The sequence below is a fragment of the Desmodus rotundus genome, chromosome X (genome assembly GCF_022682495.2).
Source record: "Desmodus rotundus isolate HL8 chromosome X, HLdesRot8A.1, whole genome shotgun sequence".
Classification (NCBI taxonomy): domain Eukaryota; kingdom Metazoa; phylum Chordata; class Mammalia; order Chiroptera; family Phyllostomidae; genus Desmodus; species Desmodus rotundus.
Genome location: NC_071400.1, coordinates 76,079,450 through 76,105,739, shown reverse-complemented (window position 1 = coordinate 76,105,739; position 26,290 = coordinate 76,079,450). Strand labels below are relative to the sequence as shown.

Sequence of the window (26,290 nt, the reverse complement as noted above, 5' to 3'; positions counted from 1 at the left end):
TCCCCATGGGCTTCCAAGTAACAGTACCTTCTCTCACTCTGAACCAATCGAGCCTGGTATGAAAGATCCAGGGAGACTGGAATGTAGACATTGCCAGTCACAGAGGAATTTATACATCTTCTGCCCAGAGTGATGGATTCAAAGTCTACCATAGCAGGAAGTTGGTGAGTGGGGTCATGTGTGGAAGCAGGAGCCAATATCAAGACAGATCAAAATGAGGATGAATAGTATAGCTGAGGGTTAATCCAGTGGCCATAGTAGCAGAGCAGAGCAGAGCCCATGCAGAATGGGTGAACAGAGTGCCGTGGCAAATTCAGGAAGCAGAGAGCCAAGGTTAATCATGTCAGGAACAGTAAGGAACAGGTATAAATGCAAATTCAAGTTTAGGAATCAGTCATTCTAAAGCGTGTTCTAGGTTGTAGTTGCATAAAACAAACAGAAGGTTTGAGGGTATGTGGGCATGCGGCCCTGGATAACATTTTGCTGGAAAAGGAAAAGCTACCAGAGCAATATTTTGTTTTTGTTTTTTCCATATTTATATTATTCATATTTATATTTTCACCCCTGCACTTAGGCTGGACATTATGAGGTTTGCTGTTTGGAAGTATCTCACTGTCAATACATATATATTTTTTGGATTTGGGAGTTCTCATTATGAATACAATAAAACAGAGAATTTAAAGAATTGGTATATTAAACCTGAAGCTTACAAAGTAGAAGTTGAAAAAAATTAGGCAAATAAAAACCAAGTAAAACTGGAAAGGGGACAAGCTTCATCCCCTAATACTTTGTATACAATACCTGGTTTATTGACCCCCCCCTGTATATTTTGTTGCTATATCTTTCAGTGCTAGGTCTGACACAAAATGAGTTTACCTCAGTTGTAGCAGAACCAAAGAAAACTAAAGCTTGGATTGTGCATATTACTAATGCATCTGATCTGAAAAACAGTGGAAGTAAATTGTTAACCTGCCCTAAAATTGGGCAGAGACTTCCATGTGGAATGTGATGTTGTTAATCTCACTTGCAGTACACCATCAGCCATAGCCAACTGGAAACAAGGACGCTGCAGCTCTCGGTCTGGCATTATGATCGATTTGGACATAACAGTTTCCTCGGGGAGGTGGAGATTCCTTTTGACTCATGGAACTTTGAAAATCCAAGTGATGAGTGGTTTGTGCTACAGCCCAAGGTAGGAAATTCTCCCGGATTAGTCAAACAGTTATGCAGTGAGTCAAGCTCTAAGTCAAATTGATGTCATTGGCCTAAAGAATCTGATGACTTCCAATTTTCACAGGATAATCTGAAAGAACAGTACAGCTAATTTTGGAATAATATAATAAATGTAAATGTATTCTTTTGGAAATCTTTCTTCAATACAAACTGGCTGTATAACACAACCTACATAATATGTATTATTAATACGATTTACTAAAAATATATTCATCATTTGGAGGTCTCTATGGATAAACAAAATGAATATATGATATGATCCCATTAGAAAGAGAAAGCACTCATTTTCACATGGGCAAAAACAAATCCATAGGGCAAGATCAGTCTCAAACATTCTCTCTGCTCCTCATTCTCTACAATTCAAACATAAGCAGGAGTGGTCTTGCCTTGGCTCACATGAGGAAGTGACCAGTAGCTAATGTATCTGGTTTCCTACCTCTCTACTTTGGAGATTCATAACCCAGGTCTTGAGTTATAGTCAGAAAAACAATCTCGAGCCTGGTTCTAGAAATTGACAATATAAACCAGAGTGATAGTACCTTGGATTCACTTGGTACAGCAGGAGTCTTTCTACATGTACAATGATAAGTTAAGAATGAGGTGAAAAAGATCAACTTTACATAACCAAATGTTTTTTCTTTATATAGAGGCAAAAAACTCCACCTGATGGTGGAGATAATGGCCTCAAACTTCCTGCGTTCAATCCTGGCAGCTTCACAACTGTCTGTTTGAACTTGGGCAAATTCCTTAACATCCCAGGCTTTGGTGTTCTCATTTCTGATAGAATAATGAGACAGCTTACAGGGATGCTGTGAGGCTTGAATACGTATTTTATGTGATTCTCACAGTATTGTGTCAGGCACATTGTGTCAGCTCTCAATAAATACTAGGTAATATTATGTTGCATTGCCATCCTTGTATTGCAATGAACAGAATCCTCAGCTCATACTGCTCAAAAAGTAAAAGGAAATTATTGGACAGTGATTATCAAGCATTGCTTGATCCAGAAGCTCAGATCTTATCAAGGCACTAGAATCTCTTGGTCTCTCTTCTCTGTGTTGGCTTCATTTTCAGACTATATTCAGTGTTTGCCTCCCTCGTTAGTTCCAGGTATGCTTTTTTTGTACACTGCAATAGCTTCAAGCCTCCCATCCTTGCACTACACTATCCAGGAGAAGACAGACTTTCTCCTCCTCAAATAGTACAACCAATACCCTGAGCCTGATTCTCCTAATCCTAGTTATATTATTTGCCCATCCTGAGCTGACACTGTGACTAGGGAAGTGAGCTACATTGATTGGTTTAAGACAATCAGAACATACCCTGGTCCTATGGGTGGTATTGCCCCAAAGGAAATCCAGGCACAGTAGTACTAAATTAAGGGTGAGTGGATGCTAAACAGGATAAAAACAAAAGCTGGGCATCAACAACAACCACAGTTGTTGATCATCATCAAGAGCAAGATTGTTCACATCTAGTGGTTACAACAACCATTGTGAGCTAAGTCATAATTATCCTCATTTTATATGATGAGTCTGAGAGTCAGAAATTAAATACAATTTTCTAGTGGGATTTTATAAGTGTCGATCTCAGACATGGTGTAAATAACTAACGGAAAAACCTTTAGGAGGTACACTTGAGCTGAGGATAAAAATGACAAAAATATAATAAAAATATTTAAAATAAAATAACTGAAAACCCATGACTAACATAAATGTGATAGAAATACAAAGTACAGTAATAACAACAAATAATTCCATGATAGTATAACATTCTTGTGACATTAATTATGGGAAATGTTTGGTCATTACAGCACTACATCTCTTGCAATTGAATGAAAAGCCTCATCATAACACAACTGTAATTGAATAACAATAAAAAATTAAAAAAAAAAAGAAAAGCCTCATCATAAAGGATAACACATAATGTGACTTAATCTCCTATCATTTCATCCTTGTGTGTATGGGTGAGCATCATGGAATCATAGTAGAAAATATCTAAGACATGATGCATGACACAGATGAAGGATGAGTAACATGCCTTTTAGTACATGTAATTAATTTTTCTGTCATAAATTCAAAATTAAAGCATATTGGGGCTATTTGGAAACCAGCTTAGAGTGTTTCCAGTCAGTTTCTTGAAAATGGTTGCAGTGGGGTATCTAAGCTCTCCCGGGCATCTCCCAGTCCTCCTCTGTACTCAAGGACCAACAACTTTTCGCCATAATCACCTTCACATTGCCATTCAGTGGTTTCACTTTCTATTATCATAAGAGAGAAGCATCTTATGATAAGCCTGCTCAAGGTAGAAAAGTTCTGATTGTGTTTAATGTCTGTGGGATGTAGCTGGTTCTCTGCCTAATGACCGTGGATTCCTTTCGCCAAGTCTGTTGGGAGTTTTGCTTCCAACAGCCTCCCCCTGAGATGCTCTTTAGAAGGCTGTCCTCAGGCTACCATAGCTTTTTTCCACATGGGCAGAGAGCCAATACCTGACAGGTGAGGTGGGGGAAGGGGTCTGAAAGCTCATTTCCCTTACTGAGTGGGGAAAAAGCTCGGAGGCATTACTTACACTCCAGAGCTTTCCTGCTATATCAGTCTGTGCCCTTGCCTGGCTCCCTCCCCTTTCCCTACCTGTTTTTCCCACCCCTTCACTGGTCTATCTTTGGAGGACTTTCTTAGTCACTTGCATACGAGAATCCTCACCTAAGAGTTCACTTGTGGGGAACGCAAAATTAAGTTAGTGTCTCTAATCCATGTCATCTTTCTCTGCCAAGCTTTCTCTCACACATATGGAGGAAAGGATGCAGGTTTGGACTTGTTTAGTTACCATGCCTTCCAAAAGTGAAGAGGGATAGAAATCCATGCAAAAATATGCTCCGTATGCTGCCTCCCACTTCATGGGTGGCTCATTCTCAGGCTTAGCTGGGTTCCATGTGGTGGTTGATTATCAGAATTGTCACTTCATTCCTAGTCATTTCGATGCGTTAGTCACTTCAGCTGCAGCTATAGTATGAGCAGCCCCAGAGACTTGATGTTTGTTGTAGATTTTCCAGCTGAGGAGGTGAACTGTCAGCTACAGGAACCAATTTCCTTAGTGATAGAGGATCAACATTATTAAAATTAATAGTCCCCAAACTTTTGGAAATACAGGTATGTTTTTACAGTGGGAATACTGGAAAGACATAGTCCCTTATTTCTTATTGACTCTGTGTTAGTGGAAGTCCCTTGCCACTTACCTTTGTTTTAGTTAAGTCTTACAGTGCTGAGCCGGTCAGGAGGCTGATACAGACCCAGATAGAACTCAAGATGCCAAACATACTGTAAAGTAGTCTGATGGTATAATTTCATGCATGACATGGACTTGCTTAGAAGTTGTAACTCATTATTTTTCTGAAAGACATATCAGGCAGTCAGATAACAAGGGTTTGTTAGTACAGATGGCCATTCATGCATTCCCAGAAGGTGCTATTATAGGTTCAAGGACCTTTGAAAATCAACAGCAAGCTTGTGGTTTTCCAAGGAAAATTTCTCTGTTCTGCCTTCCAACTGAGAATAAATGTAAGTTCCTGTGGAATTATTACCTACCTAGCTAAAAGGTTGTCTCTATTGGACAGTTTTGGCAGACACTTGTTTATAATTTATCATCCCATCTTAGACCTGGAAATGCACTGCAAATTCTGCTTCTACTCTGATGGAAAGGGGCTCTCTCTTCAAAAAACAAGATAGTGGGCATTATCTGATTAGGTCACACCTCTGCTCAGAGACCTGATTGCTTTTAATGTGGTTTGAATAAATCCTAGACCTCACCCTGGCACTCAGTGCTCCCTTGATATGGCCTGGCCTTCTGTAGCAAACGAGGATGTCAGTGCTCTTCCCATATCCCCATTTTCATGCATACATGGCTGCCCATGACTTTCACTCCCACCTGCCAACACCTGCCAGTCTTTGTAAGAGAAGAGTCCTCAGGCTGCGGGAGTGGTTTTGATCTGTGGGCATGAAAAGCCTGGGTATTTAAGTCTCCTGGGGGTTGAGGGTAGAAGGAACATAAACTCTCACTTTCCTGCCTCTGATGTGATCTGTGAGAGTGTGATCTGTCTTGTTTTCATGTCTCCCCTGTAGGACTGAGCAAAAGTTACTCTTCATGAAACTTTGCCTGATACCACAGCTTTGTGAGCCTCTTTTCCTTTTCTGATCCCAATACCCCACTGCCCGTCCTAATAAAACATTATAACATAAGTTCATGTCTTAGTGTTTTCTGGAGAAAGATGCCTTGTTTCTATCTTCCTTTCTACCAGCTTCCTGTACACACATCTCTAACCACACTTCCCTTTCTACTATTTCTTGTACACTCTCTACACTGTCTCCACTGTATTTTGCTCATACTACTTTCTTGAACCAAACTAACCTTCTTCCCACTCCATATTCATCTAACATCATCTCTCTTATCCTTTAAGGACCAAACAAGGGCCACCTCTTTATCCCAATCTGGATTACTCTCTTTCTTCTCACAGTAGTTTCTTTGCACTTAATTGGAGCAACCTTCATTGTCTGTGTGACATTGAGTTTGCTGTGTAGTAGAAGCCCAGGAGAATCAGGATCAATTAATAAAGAAAGTCATAAATCATATACAGATACACACATACCCCAATGCATTTCTTAAACATTTATTTTTTAACTTAAATAAATGTGCATTCGTTTTCAAGTTTTCTAATACAGGGACAATTCATTTTATAGGACTATGGTTTCAAAATTAAAATTCTGTCATATATTCTTGGCATAAATTCTACCCCTAATGCATCATTATGAACAGTTTCTAGTTTGAATTTCTCCGCAGGGAAACAAAAATTTAAGAATACTCTCAAAGTAAGCCAAATACAAAATCTTTCTAAATAGTCATGATTTTTTTCTAGTCTTTTATAGCTTCAAGCCCAAATATAATCCAACAGCAAATTTATTTTTAAACCTTTAGTTTTTCTAAAGCAGTCGACTTAGTTTTTATAGTAACAGCTATCTTTTTGTATTTTTCAGTTTATACAATATTAAATTATACAATTAGAACCACAGAGATTCCTTCTCGGCATAAAGAGCTCGAGAGACTAAAGAAGCTGACTGTTGATGAGCATGCAGTTCAACTGATGAGAGCGGACATGCATGGCCTTTGTAGAGACGAGCCTGCTCTTCATTGGGAATGGAGAGCATTAATTAATCTGATGAATCATTTAAATAAGGGAAGAACTTATAATAGAGCTGCTAATTCCTATATGTGTTCTGGATAGACTGAAAACTCATTGGAAGCAGGGTCTGTGTCTTGGCATCCCCACACCACTTGGCAAAATGCCTTAAAAGAACTACTACAAGGAAGCATTTCAAATGTATTGGTCGAATTGAAGTCTGCTGTTTTTGTCTGGGCAGGAGTTGGCTGGTGGTATACAAGGAGAGGATGGTGCCTTGCAGATTCCTTGCAAAAATATCAAAAATGCCCCCTAGTGCTAGATATGTGCAGGGTACAAGATGACTCCCTCTGATTTTCTTTTGTATATGATCATGATGCTACACGACTTCATGTTTATTGTTTTATACTTTCACAAGATTTGATGACTGTATTTACATAAAGTCACCAGTATTTTTTAATTTAAGCTGAAAACCAGTGGAATATCAATAAACCCCAATAATGCATGTTTTGATTCCTACTAATACACTTATATGTTAGTATGTGACACCCGCACATATCACTTTCCTACCAACATATTTTCCTACTTAAAGATCTCAGCCAAAAGCAAATACAGCCTTCTCCCAGCTGCATAAAAAACTATTCTAAATAAAACAATAATTTATCATTATCGCTCATTATTCTGTGGGGTAACTTGGTTGGGCTATGTGGTTTGCATTTAATGTCTCTCATGTGGTTGCAGCCAGATGGGAGAGTGAAGCTGAAGTTATCTGAAGGCTTGGTTGGTTGTCTCACACTTGGTGTTGGCTGCCAACTGGGAACTCAGCCCTGATAATAGATGCACCTAATTTGGCTTAGGCCTCTCTCATGGGTTCCCAGGGGGAACACCCCAAGAATATCCATTCTAGGAGAGAAAGGAGAAGCTATTAATCTTAAAGCCCAGACCCTGAAACTGGCACTTGTCATTTCTGCCATATTCTACCAGTCAAAGCAATCACAGAGCCCATTCAGATCCAAAGAGAGAGGACAAACACCCCACCTCTCATTGCCTATAATATCCAAAAAAGTCATGACTTCTTTAATCTGCCATAATATCCATTTTAATTTTTTCAATTATGCTCACATAAACTAAAATTTACTAAAACTTCAAAACAATAAGAGAAGTCCTTTTACAAGGCATTTGATCTAAAATAATCAGATTAAATATTAGATGGAGAGTCTATTTCACCATCTAATCTCATTTTTGCCCACGGTAAGATGGTTGAATAAAATACTTAAATGATTTCCCAACTTACTAATAAGTTTTACTACCACCAAGAGGAAAGACAGTCAGACAAGATTCCTTTTGGTCTTTTTTTTTGCTGAGGCGTGAATGGTTTCTGGCTTTTGTGTGAATGTTGCAGTTCCTGAATTCTTTTAGTCTGCCCTCTCTCAGAAGAGAGCAGTTCTCAACCCTCGACTCAGTACTCAAGAGTCAGGTTTTTGAAAGAAGATTCTTAGAAATTATATTACTTTTCATCTCTTGCTTATGAAAAATTAAAAGTTCAGTTGACTTAGTGGCAAGTAGGAGGCCTCCAGAACATAGGCTCTGGGTTCACATTTAAAACTTTAAACTTTTGATCTTGGGATGCTTGCAGATCAACATGAGGTTGTAATAAATAATACAGAGAGATCCTATATAGCCATTACCTAGTTTCCCCCAATGTTATAGTGAAGATACTGACATTGATATAAGCTGCCAATTTTATTCAGATTTCCTCAGTTTTCATTTGTGTGTGTTTGTGTATTCAGTTCTATGCAATTTTATCACATATGTAGCTTTGTGTATCCACCGTCACAGCCAAGATACAGAAGAGTTCCATCATCACAAAAATGCCTCCTGTTCTTTTATAACCACACCCACTTCCCTCCTGCCACACCCATCCCTAACTCTTAACAGCCACTACTGTTCTCTGTACCTATTATTTGTCATTTTAAGAATGTCATATAAATATAATTATATAGTATGTATCTTTTTGAGCCTGTCCTTTTTAACTCACCATAATTTAATCCAGATGTGTATCACTACTCATTCCTTTTTATTGCTGAGTAGCATTCTATGGTATGGATATATCCCAGTTTATTTGATCATTCACCCGATGAAGTACATCCAGGTTGTTTCTAGTGTGTTACTATTACAAATAAAGATGATACTAATATTTGTATACAGATTTTTATGTGGATATAATCTCTTAACTCTCTGGGATAAATGCCCAAGAGTGTAATTGCGAGATTGTATGGCAGTTATATGTTTAGTCTTTTAAGAAACTGCAAAACTGTTTTCCAAAGCGGCTATCCCATTTTACACTTCCACCAACAATGTTTCAGTGAACCTGTTTTTCCACATTGAATTTTAATGATGTGAATATAGTGGGTGGCAGGCAGTCCACTGTGGGTCAAACATTACTGCTTACTTTCCCCTTCCTAGTTACTTAGGAAAGCATATGGGCAAACAGGAAGAAGTACCTTATGGGGCTATTTTTAGTGGCATCTTTATCCCTGCCTCATACCCCAAATTATCATACATGTATGTTCAGTGACGGTCTAGTCGTCAATGTGTCACAGGCACTCAGTATCTATTGACTGACCAAACGTGTGTTAAACATCTCTCAAATTCTTTTTACCTTAATATTCAAAGTTATATGCAAATGTCTCCATGGAGTTTCCAGCCTCTCTTTTCTCATACCTAAGACATCTCTTAAACCAATAAGTGCCTAATTTTCTGATACCTAAGACATCTCTTAAACCATAGTTGAAATGGGAATGGATTGTTATATTTAAGCCACCAAGTAAATATACAAACATGGGCTACAAAATAACAAAACAAGCATTCTCACATTTTCTTTTCATGTCTTGGCCAGGTGGAATCATCTCCTGACATTGGCCTTCAGTACAAAGGAGAGCTGACGGTTGTTTTACGTTACATTCCCCCAGATGAGAACCTGATGTTTCCGCCAGGACAACTTCAAGGTAAAGAAAGAATCAGTGACTTTGATCAAGAATATTCTGTCCTAGAACTGTGGGAATAGGGATCCAGAATTCTTTGGACTGTAACTTTTGCATTACACATATGACATTTAAAGGTTTAGGTGTCACTGACTTTCAAGGAGAGTTGAGAAGTATATACTATATATGGGGAAGGGTGTGGGATTCTAAGTTCATACTTAGAAACCAGCCTTAATGGTGAGATTTGCTTCCCAGCAGTCCTAGAGATATAGGATCTTCCCCCGGGTAGAGGGGATGTGTAGCTAGTTGCTGTGTGGATTTATGACATTCACAGCTACTCAGTGAGTCTTGAGGAAGAAGTTGATCTGGAACACAGAATGTAAAGGAAAAATCCACATGGCGTCAACTTTTAAATCTCTCTTGCACCTTGGCTGGTGTGGCTCATTGCATTGAGTGCCAGCCTGTGAACCAGAAGGTCACCAGTTCAATTCCCAGTCAGGACACATGCCTGAGTTGTGGGCCAGGTCCGCAGTGGGGTTGCATGAGAGGCAAATACACATTGTTGTTTCTCTCCCTCTTTCTCTCCCTCCCTTCCCCTCTAGAAATAAATAAATAAAATCATAAAAAAAATAAATCTCTCTTGCTTTGCTCCTTCCATCACATACTACAGGCAGTCAGTCTCCTGTGTCCTTTCATTCACTGTCACCCTCTTCATTGTGACCTTGTGCAAGTAACTTACTATCTCTCAGCCTCAGTTTCCTTATTTCATAGGGATATTGCAAGGATTAAATAGGTTCATTCCAATGTGGCCCAAGCAACTCTCAGGGTCTTTTCCATTTTATTCCCTCATACCCTGTGAAAAGATAGACGTTGTAGGGTAATACTTAAAGTTTTAAACTTATAACCACAAATGAAACCTATCTAGAAGGAATCCAGTGGGGTAAAAACATTTAAATAATATATGGAAAAATATAATAATATTAAGACCTGATTCAATCAACAAATGAAATAAATCTTAGTAGATATTTTTGTAAATTTTGAAATAGAACTCATGATCTGTCTCCCTTCTCCTCCTCCTCTTTTTTCTTTTCTCTCTCTCTCTCTTTCTCTCTCTCTCTCCCTGTCTTGCTTTCTCCCTCTCTTTCATTTTGATTACTTGTGCAGGAAAGAAGACCTTTAAAAGGGGAAAGAAGGAGCCCCCTATTCTCTCTGGAGGAATACTAGAAGTGTTCATCAAAGAGGCAAAGAATTTGACAGCGGTGAAGTCAGGAGGCACTTCTGATAGCTTTGTTAAGGGGTAATTTTGTTATAGTTCATTTTAGATGATACTTAATGGGAGATGAAAGGATCTGTGATCCATGAGACAGTGGTGGCTTTGAGGTTTATTTGAAATGTATTGGGAAAGAGCTATCCCTGAATGGTGGCTCTTCCATCTAAAACAATGTGAGTATAGAGAGAACTGTTTTCCTAGCTTTCAGCCTGCTCCCTCATTATGGTCTCACAGGGCTGACTTAACATTGCCTCTAATGGTTTTTACTTTATTATGTTAAACATTTATGAAGCAGAGATAACGAACAATGGTATCCTTTTTCTTTTTTTTTTTTTCTTTCTGGTCCTTTTATTTGAATATTTTATAATTTGTAAAACAATAATCAGAATTATACCATATATATGAATTGGTATTTTGCAGATTTTTAAAAAAATTTTTCTTGTTATTCAATTACAGTTGTGTGCCTTTTCTCCCCATCCCTCCACCCCACCCCAGGTGAACCCACCTCCCTCCCACACCGCCACCCTCCCCCTTGGTTTTGTCCTTGTGTCCTTTATAGTAGTTCCTGTAATCCCCTCTTCCCACTGTCCCCGCCCCCAACCCCCCCACCCTGGCTATTGTTAGATTGTTCTTAACTTCAATGTCTCTGGTTATATTTTGTTTGCTTTTTTCTTCTATTGATTATGTTCCAGTTCAAGGTGAGATCATATGGTATTTGTCCCTCACCGCCTGGCTTATTTCACTTAGCATAATGCTCTCCAGTTTCATCCATGCTGTTGCAAAGGGTATAAGCTCCTTCTTTCTCTCTGCTGCGTAGAATTCCATTGTGTAAATATACCATAGTTTTTGGATCCACTCGTTTGCTGATGGGCACTTCGGTTGCTTCCAGTACTTAGCTATTGTAAATTGTGCTGCTATGAACATTGGGGTGCACAAGTTCTTTTGGATTGGTGTTTCAGTGTTCTTAGGGTATAATCCCAGCAGCGGAATTGCTAGGTCAAAGGGAAGTTCCATTTTTAGTTTTCTGAGGAAATTCCATATTGTTTTCCACAGTGGCCTCACCAGTCTGCATTCCCACCAACAGTGCAATAGGGTTCCCTTTTCTCCGCATCCTCTCCAACATTTGTTTGTGGATTTGTTTATGTTGGCCACTCTGACTGGTGTGAGATGATACCTCACTGTGGTTTTGATTTGCATCTCTCTGATGGCTAGTGATGCTGAGCATCTTTTCATATGTCTCTGGGCCCTCTGTATGTCTTCCTTGGAGAAGTGTCTGTTCAAGTCCTTTGCCCATTTTTTAATTGGGTTGTTTGTCTTCCTGGAGTGCAGTCGTGTGAGTTCTTTATATATTTTGGAGATCAGGCCCTTGTCGGAGGTATCATTGGCAAATATGTTTTCCCATACTGTTGGTTCTCTTTGTAATTTGGTGCTGTTTTCTTTAGCCATGCAGAAGCTTTTTATTTTGATGAGGTCCCATTTGTTTATTCCTTCCTTTATGTCCCTTGCTTTAGGGGATGTGTCTGTGAGGATGTTGCTGCGTGGAATGTCTGAGATTTTCCTGCCAATGTTTTCCTCAAGGACTTTTATGGTGTTACGACTTATATTTAAGTCTTTTATCCATCTTGAGTTTATTTTCGTGTATGGCGTAAGTTGGTGATCGAGTTTCATTTTTTTGCATGTAGCTGTCCAGATCTCTCAACACCATCTGTTGAAGAGGCTGTTTTTGCTCCATTTTATGCTCCTGCCTCCTTTGTCAAATATTAATTGACCGTATAGACTTGAGTTTATTTCTGGGCTCTCTGTTCTGTTCCATTGGTCTATGTGCCTGTTTTTATGCCAGTACCAGGCTGTTTTGATTACAGTGGCCTTGTAATACAGATTGATATCAGGTATTGTGATCCTTCCTGCTTTGTTCTTCTTTCTCAAAATTGATGCAACTATTCTGGGTCGTTTATGGTTCCATATGAATTTCTGAAATGTTTACTCTATATCTGTGAAATATGTCATGGGTACTCTAATAGGGATTGCATTGAATCTATAAATTGCTTTGGGTAGTATGGCCATTTTGATGATGTTAATTCTTCCAATCCATGAACATGGTACATGCTTCCATTTGTTTGTATCTTCGTTAATTTCTTTCTTCAGTGTTGTGTAGTTTTCTGAGTACAGGTCTTTTACCTCCTTGGTTAGGTTTATTCCTAGGTACTTTATTTTTCTTGTTGCTATATCGAATGGGATTTTTTTCCTGATTTCTGTTTCTGCAGTTTCGTTACTGGTGTACAGGAATGCCTTTGATTTCTGGGTATTGACTCTGTATCCAGCTGTTTTGCCAAATTCATTTATTAGGTCGAGTAGTTTTTTGGTGGAGTCTATAGGGTTTTCCATGTACACTATCATGTCGTCTGCAAACAGTGACAGTTTCATTTCCTCCTTTCCAATTTGGATGCCTTTTATTGCTTTTTCTTGTCTGATTGCTGTGGCTAGGACTTCCAATACTATGTTGAATAGGAGTGGTGAGAGAGGGCATCCTTGTCTTGTTCCTGATCTTAGTGGGAAAGCTCTAAGTTTTTGTACATTGAGTGTGATGTTGGCTGTAGGTCTCTCATATATGGCCTTTATTATGTTGAGGAATGCTCCCTCTATTCCCACTTTGCTGAGTGTTTTTATCAGAAATGGGTGCTGTATCTTATCGAACGCTTTTTCCGCATCTATTGATATGATCATGTGATTTTTTTCTTTGCTGTTGTTGATGTGATGTATTATGTTTATTGATTTGCGAATATTGTACCATCCTTGCATCCCTGGGATGAATCCCACTTGGTCATGGTGGATGATCTTTTTAATATATTGCTGGATGCGGTTTGCTAATATTTTGTTGAGAATTTTTGCGTCTATGTTCATCAGCGATATTGGCCTGAAGTTTTCTTTCTTCATTGTGTCTTTATCTGGTTTTGGGATTAGGATGATGCTGGCTTCATAAAAAGAGTTTGGGAGTCTTCCATCAGTTTGGATTTTTTCAAATAGTCTGTCAAGGATAGGGGTTAGCTCTTCCTTAAATGCTTTGTAGAAATCTCCTGTGAAACCATCTGGTCCAGGGCTTATGTGTGTTGGGAGTTTTTTGATGACTGCTTCAATTTCCTTTGCTGTTATTGGTCTGTTCAGGTTTTCTGCTTCTTCTTCATTCAGTTTTGGAAGATTATATTTTTCTAGAAATGTGTCCATTTCACCTAGGTTTTCAAATTTCTTAGCAAACAGTTCTTCATAGTAATTTCTTACAATCCTTTGTATTTCTGTGGTATCAGTTGTAATCTCTCCTCTTTCATTTCTCATTGTGTTTATTTGGATCCTCTCTCTTTTCTTCTTGATGAGCCTACTTAAAGGCTTGTCGATTTTGTTGATCTTTTCAAAGAACCAGCTCCTGGATTCATTGATCCTTACAATTGTGCTTTTAGTCTCTATGTCATTTAACTCTGCTCTGATCTTGGTTATTTGCTTCCTTCTGCTTGCTCTGGGCTGTCTTTGTTGTTGTTCCTCCAGTTCTTGTAGGCATAGGGTTAGGTTGTTTGTTTGAACTGTTTCTAACTTCTTAAGGTAGGCCTGTATTGCTATGAACTTTCCTCTCAGGACTGCCTTTGCTGTGTCCCATAGGTTTTGGGTTGTTGTGAGTTCGTTTTCATTTGTTTCCAGGAAGTTTTTGATTTCTTCCCTAATCTCGTTCTTGACCCATTCATTGTTTAATAGCATGCTATTCAGTCTCCATGATTTTGAGTGTTTTGGGTTTTTTCCTTTGGGGTTGGTTTCTAGTTTCAGACCCTTGTGGTCAGAGAAAATGCTTGATATGATTTCAATTTTCTTGAATTTGTTGAGGCTTGCTTTGTGTCCTATCATGTGGTCTATCTTTGAAAAAGTTCCATGGACACTTGAAAAGATTGTGTATTTTGCTTCTTTGGGATGAAAAGCTCTGTGTATATCAGTTAAGTCCATTTCTTCTAGGGTATTGTTAAGTGACACAATATCCTTGTTGACATTTTGTTTGGAAGACCTGTCCATTTTTGATAGTGGGGTGTTAAAGTCCCCTACTATAATTGTGTTGCTGTCAATATCTTTCTTGAAATCCTCCAAGATTTTCTTTATGTATTTGGGTGCTGCTATGTTGGGTGCATATATATTTACAATGTTTATGTCTTATTGGTGGATTCTTCCTTTGAGTATTATGAAGTGACCTTCTGGGTCTCTCTTTATGGCCCTTCTTTGGAAGTCTATTTTGTCTGATATGAGTATTGCTACCCCTGCTTTTTTTTTCCTGTCCGTTTGCTTGGAAAATTTGTTTCCAGCCCCTCACTTTCAGTCTGTGTAAGTCGTTTGTCCTGAGATGGGTCTCTTGTAGGCAGCATATGTGTGGGTCATGTTTTCTTATCCATTCAGCTATTGTACGTCTTTTGATTGGAGCATTTAATCCATTTACATTTAAGGTTATTATCGATAGGTAGTTATTCATTGCCATTATTTCCTACCTGTGTTCCTCTGTCTTTGTCTTTTCCTTCCTTTCCTTAAAGCAGTCCCTTTAGCATCTCTTGCAGAGCTGGTTTGGTGCAGCTGTATTCTTTTAGACTTCTTTTATCTGGGAAACTCTTTATTTGGCCTTCTATCTTGATTGAGAGCCTTGCTGGGTAAAGTAGTCTTGGTTGCAGGCCTCTGGTTCTCATTACTTGGAATATTTTTTGCCATTCTCTTCTGGCTTGGAGCGTTTCCATTGAGAAGTCAGTTGCTAACCTTATTGGGGCTCCCTTGTATGTTACTTCCTTTTTCTCCCTTGCTGCCTTTAAGATCCTCTCTTTGTCTTGGAAATTTGCCATTTTAATTATGATGTGTCTTGCAGTGGGTCTCTTTGGGTTCCTGTTGCTTGGGACTCTCTGTGATTCCTGTATTTGGGTGACTTTTTCTCTCCTCAGATTAGGGAAATTTTCCATCATTACTTTTTCAAACAGGTTTTCTATCCCTTGCTCTTCTTCTTCTCCTTCTGGTATTCCTATTATACGGATATTGTTACGTTTCATGTTGTCCTGCATTTCCCTTATTGCCTCTTCATTCTTTCTGAGCCTCTTTTCCTTTTCTTGCTCTTTGTGGGTGTTTTTTTCTACTTTGTCCTCCAGCTCGCTGATCCGATCCTCTGCTTCATCAAGTTTGCTTTTTATTCCTTCTACTGTGTTCTTCAATTCAGAAATTGTATTCTTCATTTCCTCTTGGCTCTTGTTGATAGTTTCTATTTCCTTTTTCATATGGATATAGTTTGCAGTGAGTTCATTGTAGTTTCCTTTTAGTTTCTGGTAGTTCTCTTTGAGCTTAGAGTGCTCAGTGAGCTTCCTGATGACCATTGCTTTGAACTCAGTATCTGATAGTTGACTTGCCTCTTTTTCACTTAGCATTCTTTCTGAGACTTCCTCCTTTCCTTTCATTTGGGAATTGTTTCTTTGTCTTCCCATTGTTTGTGAGACTCTTCTTGTTGGCCTCTGCTTCTTAAATTGCTCTATTCTGACTCCCTGGGTTTATGGTATGAACTTCTATGGTAGAATGCCAATGGGATTCGGTGGTGCTGTCTCCTTAATCTCCTGTGCTCACTGGTCTTGAGCTGACGTTTATGGGTTTAACACGGTCTAACTCTAGTCTTTTCAGCACTCCAGGTTTTGTTGTCTCACCTGTGGGAAAAAGAGAAAGGGGGGAAGAAAGAAAAAAAAAAGATGGGAAGGAGGGAAAAAGGAAATAGAAAAGGAGGAAAGGAAGGAAGGAGGGAAGGAGGAATAAAGAAAGATCGGAGGCAAGATAAGAAGGAATTTTAACAAAAATTAAAACATAGAAATAGATAAAAGAAGGCAGGAAGAAGACATAGAAATGGTACAGGATGGGAGGAAGAAGGAATGAAGAAAAAAAAAAGAGAGAGAGGAAGAAGGAATTCAGGGGGAAAGGAGGAAAGGAAAAAAAAAAAATCTTCTGCTGGCTTTAAACCGGTCAGGTTAGTTCTGCTGGTCGTCCTGTCTGTGCACCGGGAGTGGGTGGTTGGAAGGATTGGTTTCTCTTTTCTCCCTTCCTGGGCCACACTCTTTGCTGTTGTTCAGCCTGCAGTCTCCCCCAGCCCTGCAGCTCCCCTCTGCTGGGTGTTCTGCCTTTGTCCTAGAGAGCTAGTAGGCCCTGCAGGGCTCTGTGCGCAGGTGTTAGGTAGGCGTTGTAGATGTGTTCCCTGGCAGGCAATCAGGCCGTTGATCATCCAGCAGCTTTGTTCTTGGGACTCGCTAGCAGCGGCTCCAGCTGCTTTGGCTTGGGACGCGTGCTCGTGCAGCAGGGGGATCCAGCCGCCCTGGGCTTGAGTCTCTTGGGCGGGAGGGGCCACCCTGGGACTGAATCACGCGGCACTCGGGTCCGAGGTTTTGGGCCTGTGGGTGGAGCAGCTAACCTCTGCTCCAGATGCTCTCGGAAATTTCAGGTGTGGGCGCCCCTCCGGGGTTTCATGTGTGTGCCCCCAGTTCGCTAATCGCGTGCGCGCAACCGGGCCTCAGGTGAGCGCCCGGTATCCTTTTTCTATAACTTTTGAAAAAGCCAGTAACTTTCTCGTAAATTATTTCCCTAGTTACACTTCAACATTGAGATGGTTTTAAAGGGACCTTCAGATTTTTATAAAAGAGCATGAGAGAGCAAGAACAGATCCTTATATAAAGTTTAATATTATAAAATATATTAGTTAATATTAGCTATCTGGAACCCAGCTTAACAGTGGCTTAAACAAGACAAAAGTTTTTTTCTCTTGCATGTAAGGAAAGATTAAAGGTAAGGTGTGTAGGGCAGGTGTGGAAGGATCATGATAATCAGAGACAGTGGTTTCTTTTAACTTGTTATGGTGTTCACCTCATGGGACAAGATAGCCATATTCTATTTAGCAAGATGCTTCCTGAAATTACTTCTTGTATCCTATTGGCCATAATTTAGTTGCATGACTGAACTAGCTGCAAGGGAGGCTGGGAAACGTAGTGTTTATTCTGGGCAATCTTGTGCCAAACTAAAAAAAAAAAACAAACAAAGTTTTTTTCTTTTAAAGAGAAGATTACAGAGAGAATGAACATTGGGAGATAAATATGTCTGCTTGGTACATGAAATGAAATGTCAAGTATAGCGATGTATCTGTTTTATTGTGAGGTCATTTGTTTTGTGGCATCTTCCATGTTTGTTTGATGTACTAATTCCATATCCATATGTCTTCTTCTCTAAAGCTTGCTCTCTGATTCATCAGGTACCTAGACCCTCATTCTCTACTGTAGTCAAAAACAGGGTTTTGATCATAGTAGAGAAGGCCTGGGGTGCAGGTGTTTTATTTGAGAAGAGAGTCCAAGAAGCACCAGTGAGAGAGTAGCTAAAATGAGATGGGAAAGAGGGGGTAAAGCCGGTTAAAATATGCTATAGGAAGTTTACTACTGTGGGCAGTTAGGGCACAATTCCAATGGGGAAAGCAAGAGGGAACTCTGGAATGTACCTTAGCATTGTCCCTTCAAAAGACAGGGAAGCTCATCCACCAATTTCCAAGACTGAGTGGTTGACGGTCACTCCTGGAGACATTAAATTCTTACTAATCCCAGGACTCCCTGCACATAGGCTGAGTCAGCTCACACAGCTTGAGAAAGTCCTTAACTGGAAAAGCCAAGAGACACATTCTCTTAAGGTTGGAAGCTGTCAGCATGCTGGCTTCAAGTCAGCTCACAAGTGGGCCAAAGATGATAGGAGGCAGGGCATTAAACTGTGTATACTACAGGGAGCATTCTCATTTCAAGATGAGTGAAGGACCAAAATATGATTAGAAAAGAGATTGTGGGCATTTTACTGTTGCCCCACGTAAAAGAAATAATAAGTCATCCCACTAAATAAATCCAGATTTATGTAAGAACCTGGGAGAGAGAAAATCCAATATATATATATCGTACTTACACATACAGACACACACCAGGAATTATGGGAAACTGAAACACTACTCAAGGATGCCCTTTTCTACCTACTGTTTCACTGATGGCTTGATTGCATTTTCTCCTGCAGCTACCTGCTCCCTGGTGATAGCAAAGCCACCAAGCACAAAACTCTGGTAATAAAAAAGAGTGTTAACCCTCAGTGGAATCACACTTTCTTATTCAGTGGCCTGCATCCCCAGGACATAAAGAATGTTTGCCTAGAACTTACCATCTGGGACAAGGAGGCCTTTTCTAGCAACATCTTTCTGGGAGGAGTTCGTCTGAATTCTGGAAGTGGTGAGGACTCTGAGATGGTCTATGACTGGGCATGGGGCTGGGGAGTAGTTCCTGAAAGTGATATATAGTAGACATAAATATAGTTTCAGCTTAGCTGACTCCTGAAATTTCCACAGATGCTCCATGCCTTTAGCCAAAGATCTATTCATTTTTAAAATAAAAATACTGCTCTGGCTGTGTGGCTCAGTGGAATGAGTGCCGGCCTGTGAACCAAAGGGACGCCAGTTTGATTCCCAGTCAGGGCACATTCCAGGGTTGCGGGCCAGGTCCCCAGTAGGGGGCATGTGAGAGGCAACCACACATTGATGTTTCTCTTCCTCTCTCTTTGAAAATAAATAAACAAAATCTTTAAAAAATAAATAAATAAAAATAAAAAAATAAAATAAAAATACTACTGCAGAACTTTGTATCCTTCAACTATAAGTTTGAGATGTATACTTTTTATATTCATTCTTTTCACAAAGTATCATTTACACTTTAATATAAGTAAATTTCAACTGCTTTCTTGGGCTTTACTTTGGGTTTTGCTTAGGAGAGGATTACCAGAAAACAGAGGTTTTTGATAGGGGAGAGAAAGATTTCCAAGACCAACTTTAATTCATCCTCTTCCCATTTCTGTACAGAATTTGCAGCCATTACTCACATTAGTTGAAAGGAAATGATTTTAATGTTTTTAAAACATGGAAACATACCACTTGTGCCACAAGACACAACTGTAACAGGGAGAATTAGAGGAAAATTTATAGTAGCGTAGCACACATAGCTCCTCCGAAACTCTCATTATCCCATTGTTTAGGCCAGACATAAATGTTTTGTATGCATCATAGTCAACATTCCTGTTAACAATGACCCCACCCCTATGATACTCTACTTAGTTTTAGATTAAGTAGAGCCAAGAATATCTATACTACTAAAATGGAAACTCCCCATTGGGAAACTCCCCAAGGTCAGAGAATTGGCCTTGTTAGAAAGGAAGAGCCTCAGAACCCAGTTCAGCCCATTGTTCTGTCATGTTAACTTCAGTCCAAACGAACCAGCTCTCTGCTAAACTACCAAAGTGGGAAGAAATGAGCCACTAGGGCCATCCTGATTGTTTCTCAAGGTCTCTGCAGAGGAGAGTACTGCAGTCTGCAAAAGATGTTAGAATAAAAGATTTTATTCTAACAGCACTCATTAGACCTATGGTAAGTGAGAACAAGCCAGTGAAGGGTTCTGTGGTTAAAAGGCCCCCTCAGAGATTAAGTAATAGGTATCTTCCAAAAAACCAAAACATTGCATTTATGAAGTATAATATTCCCCTTTCCCTTCTTTAGGTGTGAGCCATGGAAAGAATGTGGATTGGATGGACTCTCAAGGGGAAGAGCAACGCCTGTGGCAGAAGATGGCCGACAATCCTGGGACTCCTGTAGAGGGTATACTCATGCTCCGTTCCAGCATGGGGAAGTGTCGGCTCTGAAGGTACCATTCTCCAAAATGAGGCCTCCTGAGACTGTTTGGCTGACACTTCCTACCAGTAGCAGGCTGGGGTCCTGGGATGCCTCTTCCCTGGCATTTCTCACCTGAGGGCATTAGGAAATGAGGGAAGAGATGTCAGTGCGATGAACCTTTAGGGTCATGATGAAAATCTAAAAAAGCAGGTACCTCTATATGTCTATGGGCCAGGATCTTCTTGCTTGGATGATAGAAAGTGTACCACATTGTTCTGCCAACAAGCAAACCATGCAATGATTCATAGGCTTTACCATAAAGGGAAATAAATGGCTGGTGCAAGCATATTTGACACTATAGTTGAGATTGGAAATTCCAGACTTTTTCTAGTTATTAGTTACTTTAGGTTTCCTCACATGGTTTGAGGGGAAGGGGGACCACTCAGGATGTAGATCACTTGAAGAGTAAGAAGAAGGGATACTGGCTACCCTTTCCTTACCCTGGGAATCCCCATGGTTCAAAGAAGGCATGTGGGGATGGTTGCTGGGGCAAGAGGGTAGTGCTGCTATTTTAGCAACCTTGTGGCTTACCCAGGGACATTTTCAGGTTTTTATGTGGTGACTATATAATTTATAATCTAAATCGGCCCACTTTGGAGAGCCAAGGGAGCTAAACCATTATACTAAAAAAACAGATGTAAGTCAGGATTGACCTGGGTAAACTGCAATGTATGATCACCCTAGTTATGACCTGGCTATCAGAGAGCTGTGTTACAAACATGTATTTTATAAAATGTTCCAATCTTAACTGAAGGGGAATAAGAAATAACGTACATTTTGAGCCCTGCTTGTGTCATATCTGTCGATACCCCATTAGTCAAAAGAAGTCACATGGCCAAGCCCAAAATCAAGAGACAGGGAAAATGTTCTGCTCACAAGGAAGCCAAGGTAAGAGTGAGGATGCAGGAAGGAATGAAGAATCAGGGCCAATAGTTAAATCTACCATACTTTCTGTCACCTAGAATTCCAGATGCTTAAGCCACCAAACTTAGATGCAAAGGCAGTTAAAGCTGAAAAGGGCATCAGACCTTGTTACTCACTTTGGAGATTCCAAATCTGAGCACAGATAGCTGAAATGACTTGCCCAAGATCGTATAGAAGCTGTAACTATATTTGGACTTAAATCCAGCGTGTGACTCCTAGGCCAGTGTTCTTTCCACTGAAGTTCTTGGCGTGATCCTGTTCTTATCATGGTGGACAGGTGGACATAGATAAAGGAAGGTAGAACACAGTCTGATTATTTGAGTATGAACATACCTGACCTAGTCTTCTTCTGGAGTCATATTTTAGCCCCTCAGCTAAAGGGGCTAAACATCCTTAAAAGGATAGAAACTGAATTTTAGTAGTAGGAAAACTAGAGTCATCTTCAGGTTTATTCTAGCTCACCGTTCCATATTTTAAGTTTCTTCTTGAATTTTGAAAACAGATTTAAGAATATACTTAGCATTATTCTTAGTAAGAGAATAAGCAATCCATTTTAATATTATTCCAAAATAGACTAATTCTAGAAAATTTAAGTTAGTGACCTAGTGTAGCTTACTACATGTGGTACATTAAAAAGTAGTCACACCCATATCCCTATGTTACCCTTCTTAAAAACAGAAAAAAACAAAAAATGTAACATCATTTCTACTTTCTATATTGGAAAAATAAATTGCCATCAGATTTGATATGATTTATTCTATCTTCCATGACATTTTTAGGGGAGGTTAGAGGGTGGTGATGGTGAATTCTAGAGACATCTCTAAAGCAAATTTATTCACTAATCATGAAAGTGGCAAAGTAATAAATTCCACAATTTATAACTGGAGCTCAAGACAAACATGAACATCATGTTCAGAACTTTGCCACATTTAGAGCAATTCTCTGCATCATGATTTAATAAAAACCAATATCTAACTGAGCATTTCTATGATGCAAAACCCAGGTATGCAAAAGTCTATCAGAAATATGTTGGTGTTGCTCTCAAATAAAAGGCAAATTGATTTTTATGTCACTTCTTTTTTTACTAAGCATGTTGTAGAAGTACAACGAACATCTTTAAATATTGGTAATAGATGTGAATGACATAAAATTTAAATAGTTCAAAATTGTGAAATGTCAGTCTTTCTTCTGCCCTTGTATATAAGAATATGTTGACAACCTGATTTTTTTATGGCTACAGGGTATTGCATTATAGAGATCTATCAAATTTATTTAACCAGTCCTATCAAATGCCATATTAAATATGGATAAATAAACTGTCTATGTTTGGTGGCTTTTTGAAGCAGCCTTTTTAAAAAAAAAATTCAAAATGAGGTGTGTGTGTGTGTGTGTGTGTGTGTGAAATGTAGCAATTTCACTTTGGGGTATTTATCCTACAGAGGTAGATACATATGTGAGAAATGAGTACACACACAGCATTTATTGCAAAAGATTGGAAGCACTTAAACAAAGCCCATCAGTAGAGGCCTTTCTGTCATAAATATGCCTAATTTCTGTTTCATTAGTTGCTCCCTGTCTTTCTCTCTCAAAGATTGTTCAGTGTTAAACATTGGATTCTTTGGTGCTTGTTCTTTCTTTTCTTCTCACTTTCTGTACCCTCTCAGGTGTTATCATGTACTTTGCTCTCATGGTTTTATGACCATTCATATGCTTATGACTTCAAACTCACATCTCCAACCCAGACCCTTTCTCTCAGACCCAGACCCAGCTCTAACTGCCTATATGACATCCCCACCAGGACAGCTCATGTTTTCAACATATTCAAAACTTTTAAGTCACTTTTTTTTTTACTAAGCATGTTGTAGAAGTACAACAAACATCTTTAAATATTGGTAAAGAACTCCTCACTCTACCCTTTCCCTTGCACCTAGGTCTTTCTACTCCAATAGAATATCTGGAGAGAGAGAGAATATTTACTGGAGTAGAAAGACCTAGGTCCTGACTCAGTACCTGGTACCATCATCCATTCAGTTATATTAAGTAGGCGCTGGGTAATAGTCTTTGGTTTATGCCTCTCCCTTGCCTTGAGGCAAACTCAATCAGGAAACCAAATTGATTCTACCTCCTCACTATCTCAAATGCTTGTCTAATCCTTGCCCTCTCTGTGCCACCACCCTAGTCCAAGCCACCATTCCCCCTTTCTATGGTTATTCCAAGTCTCCTAGCTGCCATCTATGCTCTCCATGAATCCATTCTTCATACTGTGGTCAAATTTTCCTAACATGTTACTTTAGAATGTTTAAACATACAGAAAAGTTGAAATGATTTTACAGTAAACATTCCCATACGCACTACGTAAATTCAGCTTCTACCATTAGCTGTATTTCCTTATCGTTATCTATCTGTCCATCCCTGATTGTTCTTTTAAGAACAGTGCAAATCTGTTGATGCCTTGACACCCTCCATGACTTTTCATTGCCCTGACAATAAAATCCTAATTTGAGAATAAAATCCAAATTCTTGCTGGTGGCCTGCCAGGCCCTGCATAAGATGGTTGCTGCCTCCTCTCCAACTTGTTCCAGGCCATGCCTCCCCTTCCCTTCCCCTCAGTCACACAGTGCACTTTCCTGCTTCTCAAATGTGCCAGGCTCTGTCCCATCTCTTGGCCTTTGCAAGGGATCTTCTTGCTCTTTGTCTTCATCAGCCCTATTTCCATTAATCATTTAGGTCTTAAACGTTACTTGCTCAGGGAAACCACCCTGATCACCCTCTGCCTCACTAGGTCACAACAGCCTACCTCTATTTTCCCTCTATGGCATGCATCACGATTTATAAGAAATTATTCGTGTAATAGGTCCTTTAATGCCTCTGTTTGTTCCCTTCCTGCCCCACATCCTAAGAATAAAGACAGAGACAATAATTATGTTTTTCACAACTCTATTACCTGTGCTTAGTTCATAGTGGGTGATTTAAAAATACTGACAGAATAAGTTAAAATGAAAATAAAAGTAGCATTATTAAATGTTAGACCAGTAGGCATCAAGAGAGAGAGAGGCAGAGAGGCAGAGACAGACAAAGAGTATATCACTATTTCTAACTTCCAATTAACAGATAAGGAAACTGGGGACTACACAGATCAAGAAAAACCTATGAATATGCTTACTGGTTGGTCTTTTAAAAGGAAGATTTCTGCAAGCACTGTAGTTACAACCCTAGACACTTCATTCCAGCCTGTGTTGGCATACGTAAAAGCACCAAGTGTACTCTCCAGCCCAGCATATCAGCCTCTTAGAAGAAGAGACCATGGCCTTGCCTGGAGCATCCTGCTCCTTGTTTGCAGATCTCAGTTCTCAGTTTTCCCACAGTTGAATCAGACAAGATGTAATGGGACATGGACAAGCTTAAAAGCTTGACTTTATCAATTCATTGTGTAAATAGCGCCTGCAAGACATGTGGAAGATTCAGTTTATAAGTTTTCATTTCAGTAATGTTGTTATTGTCTCTGGAGTCATCAAAATGTAGATTTTTTTCAGGTCACGACAGCACCAAAGACAGAGATATTTTGATAGGACTTCATATTCTTTGCCTCCTTTTTCTTAAGAAACTTATGCAAATATATGACCAATGATCATTAAGTACTTAAGTAACTAGAAGATGAAGTGAACCCACCTGATTCACAGTAACATAAGTCTCATTTTCACCTGCTCCCTCAAGGTTTCTATCTGGTAAGGAAGAAGAAAGCAGTGGAAGAAATAAGGGGAAAACCCACTTTTGGAAGCAAAGTGGATCAAAATATCAAATCCCTGAAGCACCTCAGCATGAAAGCCTATGGCATTTTGGGCTGCGATCAATGTCTTTTCTTCTATGTGTATGTTTCACAATAAAGTGAAATTGCCTTCAGAAGTTGGCAGAAGGGTTTTCTTCCTACAATGTTGACATTTTTGGCCTCTGAAATTAAAAAGAACTAGGAGGAGGAAGTCTACACAGACAAAACTATAACAAAAATTGGATCTGCAAGATTTCAATAATAGCCATGGAAATTGGGCCACAATTCCAAAGGATTATCTGGAGCATCTGGGGTGTGAATTTAACACATTGATTTCAGAGCATTGCTCCAAACCTACTAAACAAAATCTCCAGGAATCTCCATTTTTATCAAGCAGCTTGGGTGATTCTAATACAAGCAGATAACAGTTTGAGAAGCACTGCATTAGAGGACAAATTATCTTGACTATTATTTGGACCAACTCTGTGTCATGGTGGCAGATTGGATTTGACTAACCTGGACAGTATTAATTGCAAGGTAACCATGGTGAAGTAGAAGGAGTCTAACCTTGAATTCAGATGACCTTAGCTCAAGTCTTGACTATTTACCAACCATGTAACCTCGGTCAAGTTAATTGTCTAAGCTATGCCTTCATCTATTTGCATGTAAAACAAGAATAATCGGCTACCTTGGGGTAATTGAAGATACCAATGAAGTGATATATGTAAATATGCTTTGTACATTTTAAGCCACTACGGAAAAGAAGATGATTGTTAGTGAAGTAGTTATAGCACTCTGTGGTCTACAATCTCTTAAGCCTCTCTTTTCCCAGATGCTTGCTTAGATGTTAAGCATTTGATGTACCATGAATTGGTCTCAGTGTATAGCAAAAATACAAAAAAAAAAAATTAGTGCTATGTTACTCATTGTGGGTGTTAGTCATGTATTTGTTTTTAGGGTATTGGTCATTTATTTATTCGAAATAAAAATTTCCTACTTCATCTCACTAGATAATAAATATTACAAAAAGTAAATTTTATAGAGAGAAAAACTGGTCAGTTTTTGTTAAAAAGTTGTGGGACTGCAAGCAAACCATCTTTCTTTCACTATCCTTAACACCCTCTTCCAGTGTAATATCCAACCCTTTCTGTGACCCCATGTCAGCAAAATCAGC

At 39.3% G+C, this 26,290-nt stretch overlaps 1 protein-coding gene across 9 annotated transcripts in view; it reads left to right on the top strand.

Moving 5' to 3' along the window:
* SYTL5 (synaptotagmin like 5) overlaps positions 1-26,290 on the top strand; it is a 276,734-nt gene that overhangs the window by 183,071 nt on the left and 67,373 nt on the right. For 7 of the 9 annotated variants that reach the window (XM_045197942.3, XM_071220314.1, XM_071220316.1 and 4 more), the window contains 6 exons: positions 1,031-1,192; positions 9,303-9,411; positions 10,552-10,684; positions 18,731-18,939; positions 20,253-20,397; positions 25,065-26,117. In XM_045197942.3, the coding sequence (XP_045053877.1) occupies positions 1,031-1,192; positions 9,303-9,411; positions 10,552-10,684; positions 18,731-18,939; positions 20,253-20,395 (756 nt within the window). In that variant the 3' untranslated portion in view covers positions 20,396-20,397; positions 25,065-26,117. The other 2 variants (XM_071220312.1, XM_071220313.1) reach the window with 2 other exon arrangements.